Source organism: Austrofundulus limnaeus, unplaced genomic scaffold (assembly GCF_001266775.1).
Source record: "Austrofundulus limnaeus strain Quisiro unplaced genomic scaffold, Austrofundulus_limnaeus-1.0 Scaffold347, whole genome shotgun sequence".
NCBI lineage: Eukaryota > Metazoa > Chordata > Actinopteri > Cyprinodontiformes > Rivulidae > Austrofundulus > Austrofundulus limnaeus.
In genome coordinates, this window is record NW_013952749.1 from 258,329 (window position 1) to 266,183 (window position 7,855).

General features: G+C 38.9%; 1 protein-coding gene across 1 annotated transcript in view; it reads left to right on the plus strand.

The window, feature by feature from the left end:
- galnt9 (polypeptide N-acetylgalactosaminyltransferase 9) overlaps positions 1-7,855 on the plus strand; it is a 127,923-nt gene that overhangs the window by 19,740 nt on the left and 100,328 nt on the right. The window contains exon 2 of the mRNA XM_014022897.1: positions 1,678-1,858. Coding sequence (XP_013878351.1) covers positions 1,678-1,858 — 181 coding nt within the window. The remainder of the gene's footprint in view (positions 1-1,677; positions 1,859-7,855) is intronic.

Below are 7,855 nucleotides of genomic sequence, written 5' to 3' on the forward strand. Positions count from 1 at the left end.
AGGCGTAATAAACATGCACCTACAGCGGGTCAATTAGTTCTTCAGATGTTACCTTTAAGTAAATATTATAGTTTTGTGATATTAATAATGTTAATAGATTGATATTTTTTAAATTTTGATTTAAGTTTGCTTGTTTAGCGTCATCACAGTTGCTAGGTGACATTGACGGACATACGCCGGGGTGGACGGGAGGCTAGACCGTCCAAATTCACAGCCTCTTTTATTACGGTCTTCCCGGTCTACCAAGGACCCGGCCCACCTCGACTGGGTAGTCTGGGTCTTCCAGAGGACCCAGCCTGTCGTTTTGGACACAGCATCTCTGCGTCTTTTTTACTTTTTTCCTCAGTTCCCCAGTATCTCTGTTTCACCTGCCCTGTATCTGTAAATAGACCATCAGTAATCACCTGTCCCAGCCTACYTATACTCCTGCTTCTCTTTGAGACGAGAACCAGGAGGACGCATATCTCACYACTTGTACTCCCTGCTGTTTTTGTATTTCTGGTATTATGTCGCTGCCCTGTCAGCTATTTGTTTAGTTGCTTGTRTTCGAGTCTGCATCCTTGGATCCAGGTTTATCATTTCCTGACAAGATCTGAGATCACTTCAGGTCYTTGAAATCATTGTTTTATAAAATCTACACATCCCATCTTCTTGTGTCGTTTTAGTTTTAGTTTAGTTAACGTTAGCTGTTAGCTACAAATTTGGTAAGTGTAACTTTAGCTGCTTTTAGGTCAGTTTTGCTTTTTTCCAAACCTTTAGCTATGGTTTTGCTACTTAAAACTACAGTTTTGCTAGATTTAACTATTATTAGTTTTACTGAGTTTAGCTTGTTCTGCCTAATTAAACTTTAACAACTGAGTTCATTTGTCAGCAAAATTCAGCAGGTATTCAGCTCTCTGCATTCACGCTGCTTAATCACATTTTTTTAAATGCTGCTTTTTGATCCATTCACGTGGATTGTTTTAGATGTGTGTCAATATTTTATTTTTTTATCTTCTTTTTTTATTTCACAAAGAAAACAATGAATACATTTTTAGCAAGCTGCTTACATAATGTTATGTAAACACAAAATAAACAAAACTGTCAAAAATATATCCAGTAGCTCGTTGAAACGTCTGTACATAAGCAGTTTTGTTTAAACAAAAAGGAGGAAAAAGAAGGAGGATTAGGTAACATATAAGTGGAAGAAAAACAGGTGTGCTTTGAACAAAAAACAGGTAAAATGAGTGGCAAGCTGAGAACAGAAAAAACGGACACCAGGGATCTGTGCTGAATAAATTAGGTTAAACTAAAAAAATATATATCAGCCTAAATGAATTTAAATAAGTTCATAACCACAGACTGACTTACAGCTGTGCAGAATAAATTCTCTCTGCTCTCCACTGAAGWGCTGTCCCTCCACGTCTCTTCTCTAGCTGCATATTTTTATGACATCATTGTCCCTGTGGGGGTTTARCAGCCTGACAGGCAGTGTAATGATGCTCTGTGGACGAGTCTTGACGAGCCTCGGAGCTGCTGGACACCAGTTTCTCACACTGCTGGAGAACGTCACTCATGAGCMTAGCCTCTCGTTTGACCTGTCACTTTTATTTTCCTAGAGGTGTATGTTTTTGCCTGTCTGCACCTTCATGATTGTTTATCCGCTGCATTATTTATTTCTTTCCTTTTCCTTGAAAGGTTTAGCGAAGCCCATGGGGCTGGTGGAGGGACCCGGAGGCCTTGGTCAGGGGGGAGCTGCTGCCACCCTGGGAGAAGACAGTCACGATGCTGAGGGGAAGTACGAGGAGTACGGCTACAAYGCTCAGCTCAGTGATCGCATCTCTCTCGACAGGAGCATCCCTGACTACAGGCCCAAGAAGTGCGTGAGACTTTCATTCGTCTTCATTTCATGTCAAACCGATTCTCCTTACRAGAACTTGTTTTTCTTCTTCTGGTGGGCATGTGCAGAATTTTAAAGACTAGTAACCAGCAGGAATACTTGTTAAAAAACCCCACTTTCCAATTTGTGATTGCAGAGAAAAACTGAAAAAAAAATGCAAAAGTTTGCATCAAGTACACTTTTCTTAACTATTTGTTTTCTTATTAGGTTTTAGGTGAATCTCCAAGATGCTTTTTTTCTGAAAATGCAGAATACACAAAATAAAACAGTAGGTTTGAAAATAAATCATTTATGAAAACTGTTTTTAACTTGTAATCTGATCAGAGGGTTATTCTGTAGCAAATGTGGAAGTTGTGATGTTTTTGCATGTCTTTATGTGTGTATGTGTCATGTAGGGGTTATGTATAAATGCAGTTACAAAAATGAATGGAAGTCAATACAAAGTTCTCAGTTTGATGAAAACAATAAAATGTGTGTGTGCAGGCAGGTATTCCCTCCAATGTGGGGACAAAAAGACCCATTTGTGTGGGCCACAACCTACTCATGGGACATCCCCATGAGGAGAAACACTGTTGGTGGGTCAGGGTCAGGTATGTACATGTGAAGTTTGGTTTAGGGTAAGAGGTCAGGGTTAGGCTGTAGAAATGGATAGAAGTCAATGAATAGTCACCATAGAGTGAGTGGTACTAGATTGTGCATGTGTGTGTGTCTGTGACCAAAATATTACACACAATTGAACAAACTTTTAATAAAAATTGCAGCAAGTAATCATTGGAAGAACATCAACAACTGATTACCTTTTACCCCGGATTTACACTATATGCGGCTCCGCTGCGCTGCGGTGTGCAGTTCGCAGCTGTTCGTTTGTGCCCCAATTTATACAGCGTCTRCTCAGCTCCGCTCCGGTGCGACACAAAGAGGAGGAAGCGTGTGCAGGACGGAGATCGCACAATAAATCCAGTGATACATTTTGCAGTCAGAGCAAAAAATAATGAATTCTGTGAAAAACAAACTCCAAACACAGCTTGAAACATAAATATAAAAGCTTTTGATATTTATGGTTGAAACTGTATCGCTGTCATCATTTTGAAACTTCTGATTTCAAAATAAAATCCAGGTGTATCGTGTGTGTACATATGCTTCATGCTACATGTTGCGATCTGCTTCCCAAACAGAACGATACATTCTGACAGCATTTGTGTAGAAAAGTATCCATATATTTATTAATACAGCTGGGATTTTGACAAAATTATGGTGTCTTTTTTTATTTTATTTTTTTAATATGGATGTTGTGTTTGTTTCTTTTCCTGTTGGATGTGATCTCTGTAGATTGACTCCGGAGCAGCTCTAGCATCCAGCAAAAATTGAATCGGATCTAATTTTGGCGGATTGCTGTCCGCTCACCGCTGCCGTGCGGAGACAGCATAAACACTCTCATTGATGGAGGTCGGACCGCAGCAGACTGGAGACACATCTAGTGTAAATTAGGGGTTAGAGCCAACCTAATTTAAAATGGCCACCAACACTGTTTTCTTCATAGGAACTCAAAAATTGCTTTAATCTAATTTTACAGATTCAGCGCATGTATTTAGGGTGACTATTGTCCAAGACATATTCTAAATTGTAGCAGACTGTTTAAGAACTTAAAATTTAAATTTAACTTAAGTTTTAAATTTTAAAACTTAAAATGTTGTCATTATCTAGCTGGTGTTAACTGTCTCTCTGTTAGCATAACGTCATAAACCAGTATACTCATTTTTATTAAATCTAAATAAAACTAATAATAATAATCAGGTGTACATCTACAACTGATTTACTTTTGGAGCCAGTCTAATTCAAGATGGATGCATCACCTTAGAAAACACCAAAAAACAATGACACAATCCTTTATTCAGCTATTTTACCAAACTAAATGTGGTTGTTATTGAAAGTCATCACCAAAGCATTCTTTATGTGCTACTCATTCAAAATTTTAGAGTTTAAAATCTGGCATCAGCTGTTGGAGTCAAATGATTTGGTCTGTTGGCATAACAGTATATATCTTATGAGTCATTGAATGGATTTATTTATAAGTCACATCTACAACTTATTCAAGATGGCCATTAAAACAAACTCACATTAGCCAACAGAAATATGACAATAACTCAGTCTGATCAACAGATATTGAGATAAATTTGACATTATAGTAGCTTAGTCATTTCCACCATTACTCTGAGTATGAGAGCTTGTGATATTGCATGATGTTCTAAATAACTGTTTTTAAATTTTGACCAAAACAAACACAACTTTCAACATAAAAACATTTTAGTTTAAGATAAAATATCATGATCCGTGTATTTTAGTTACCGTTTTATGGTTATTTGTGTTTTACATCAGTCTTAGTTTTGACTTTGAGATTTAATTGATCTGTTTCTTAAGATTTGTGTGTTTAGAACCTCTCCGTCTGTGTTTTTGTTCAGTATGTTGTAATTCTTGTTTAGCTTCTCTGTGTTCCCTGGGTCATTTCTCATTTCAGCCTCAGTCATTTTCTCAGTGTTTTTGCAGTTACTCACACCTGCTGCCAGTCTCCAATCAGCTCAGCTGCCTCCAATWTCTCATCAGCCTAGATCTGTTTAGTCAGTCCTTACATCTTCACCTGGGGTCTCATTTATAAAGGATTGCGTGGAAACCATACTAAAAGTGAACGTACGGCCAAAAGGCGGAAATTGCGTACGCCAAAAAAAATTCAGATTTATAAAACCATACGTACGCACKTTTCTGCGCATCTTTCCTTTATAAATCACAGCTGCACGTCAGAGTTTGCGCACGAGGTCCCGCCTCAGGTTCTACCCTCTACACGCCCACACGGGATGCGTGCGTGCGAGCGTGTGTGTGTGCATGCATGCGCGCGCGGGGCGGGGGTCTGCCGCAGGTAACAGAGCAGGCAGGAGGGGGAGAGGACGAGGAGAAGAGCGGGGGACTTATTTCTAATTTTACCTGACTTATTTAATTTAATTTATTGTTTTTATCGTCCTGCAGGCTCTGATGGGAGGTTGAATTGAAGCTGAGGTTTTTTATTTTTGTTTTTTATAAAAATCGTTAGATTACTCTAAATCAAAATGAGGGAAAATCTGTGTCAATTACAGACATTATGTTCACGTGTCAGTCAGCACCTGTCATCCTCCAGACACACGACGGAGCRTGTCTGAACCAATCACTTTTGTTGACATTGATCAGCTGACTGATTTAAATACATCTTAACATTCATGAGGTACTTTACATTGACTGTTTATGGTTGAGTGTGGGCGTGTAGAGGGTAGAACCTGAGGCGGGACCTCGTGCGCAAACTCTGACGTGCGGCTGTGATTTATAAAGGAAAGATGCGCAGAAACGTGCGTACGTATGGTTTTATAAATCTGAATTTTTTTTGGCGTACGCCATTTCCGCCTTTTGGCCGTACGTTCACTTTTAGTATGGTTTCCACGCAATCCTTTATAAATGAGACCCCAGAACATGTTCACGTGAATTTCGTACATTTTCTAAAAATGGTTAATTTTAGCTACTACGGTCAGGGACAGGATGTCTAAAGTGAACAAAGGTAATTTCAGGCTTTGGAACGGTCGTTTTTGCGCATTTTATACACTTTCTGAAAATATGACAACAGCTTCCGCCCCATCTCGTCAGTAACTGACGTGACGGGGGTACCCTGCGCGTCAAAATCGGACGTACAGGGAACCTTGCCAAAGCGTCACTATGTGACGACTTGGGAGTGAGAATGGGTTGGAATGTCACATGATTGATATGCATGACCGATTTTAAATCACTGTAGCTGGAAAGACACAGCCTCTCTGACACATTTATTGCATTTTTTGTCAAAAGTAGAGGCTTTAAAATATACACTAGTTGTTAAATTGTGTTGATAGGCCAAGTAAAACCAGAGAGGCAAGAGTGGGACTGTATGATTAGATGATCTTTAGTGTGTTTGTATTTTATAATTGGGGGACGTTTAATGTGTTTGGTCAGTTTTAGTGTGCTTGAATCAAAATATTGAGGCGATTTTTGAATGCTCCGATTTTACGTCAAACTAATACGTCAGCCGCCTCCTATAACATGGTCACATGTCACGGCTGTCCGACTTTGAGAAATCTGGGTCCCATCCACACACTGATCTTTCTCACTGGCATGAAATGAGACACAAAATATACTGTACATTCCTTCATAGAATTCCAGGYCTTTAATACGCACAGTATATGTAAAAGACTAAAATATGTAGTATAAAAAATTATAATTGTACAAAACTTGCATCAGCAGTGTGGGAAAATCTGAATGTAAAAATGGTAGTTTGCTCTCAGTGAAAACACAAAGTGAGAGTTTGGTGAAATCTGCTGCTGGATGGATGTTTTTGAATTGATGCTACAAGACGTGCAAACATGGTTTCTACCTAAACTGAACGTAAAGTGCTGCAGTTTCTGGACTTGTTCTAAGAAACAGAACCTGGTTTTGAATAGCTGATGAGATGTCTGCTGTGCAACATTTATCAAAGACTGCTTCACACCCGTTACATGAAGAAGAAAAAAAGTAAAATCCTTTCCTAGGAATGAGCTGGATTATAATAGGATATTTTATGGTTAGCCTTGTATTTAATAAGGTGAATTTTACAATAAATGGTCTCAGTATCTGCAGTAAAGATTGTGTATAGGACAGGAKAGCTACAATGTGTATGTGTGTAGTAGTAAATGTCAGCTTTCCATCTGCGCTCCTTATTTGCAGGCGATCACATCCACCTGCACGCAGCGAGTCTCAGTCAGATCACATCGAATCAAATCAAATCAAATCAAAGCAAACTGTTGTGTTGTTCTTTCTTATTGACAACCTCCTTAACACCCCACTGATCCCCCTCATAAATTTCCATCTGTTTCATGACTGGGACTCATGCATGCTGAAAAGCCCTCGGAGAGCCACCCCCCACCGCCCCCTCCCTCAGTTCATTACTGTTCATCTTCCACRTTTGACTTATTGTCTGACTCTAGTTAATTCCTTCTCCTTATTTCTGTCGCCGCAGTTCATGCCGTTTGGCCGCGGGCGTCGTCGAGCCTCGGCCGTGGGGAGCAGCACAAAAAGCTAATTACTTTCAGACGTGTCCAATCTCAGCATTAAAAGATCCGGACAAGATGATGGTGATAGTTGAGCTGTATTAATGCTGAAATCAAAAAGAATGTTAGTCTTGATGGGTTGTTCAAGACGAATGTTAGAATTTTAGAAGGTGAAATGCAGCTTTAATACGAAGGAGCTTCGGGGGTTWGGTGATAATCAGACTGCCAGTGGCATTTATATTACACTGTGTCAAAGAACAATGGCAACAGGGAGAGTTACTAAGAAAAAAATCTGATAGGTTTCTGATGGTTTCGTGAGGATAACAATTCATTTCTTCCTCACTGCTTTGTTCTCATCGCTTTTCATACTCCGAGAATTAGATAAGAATGGAGCAGGGGAGGTGGGGTTGAATCAAAAAGGAGATTGCTAATTAATAAAGTCATCTAAGATCATTTGGGTAATGAAAAGGTTTTATTGAAAAGAGAGTCATGAAAAAAATCTGTTGTCCAAATGTTGGTTTCGGAGCTGAAATCAAACTTTTTTTAATGCATTGTGAATGGATTTTGTGCCATTGTGAGCTCTGTCAGTTTGTCTTTACGGACACTGAGTTACAGAACACAATTGCTGCTTCCTTGCATTCAATGGGTTTTTTATTACTATTTTCTAAGATCATAAATCATTTTTCAGCTCAAATATAAAAGGGCATGACAAACAACAAAGACACTTTGTTTCAAACAGGATAAATCTTCAGGTTCTGAGTTTCATAACACTACATGAAAAATGATTCAAAGTTTGATTCTTTTCTTGTGTCACTAAAGTAGTTTATTTTTATTTTATTTTTTTAGAAAAAACCTCAACACCTAAAAAGTAAAAATTGTTATTCCCCCCATCATTATTGTCATG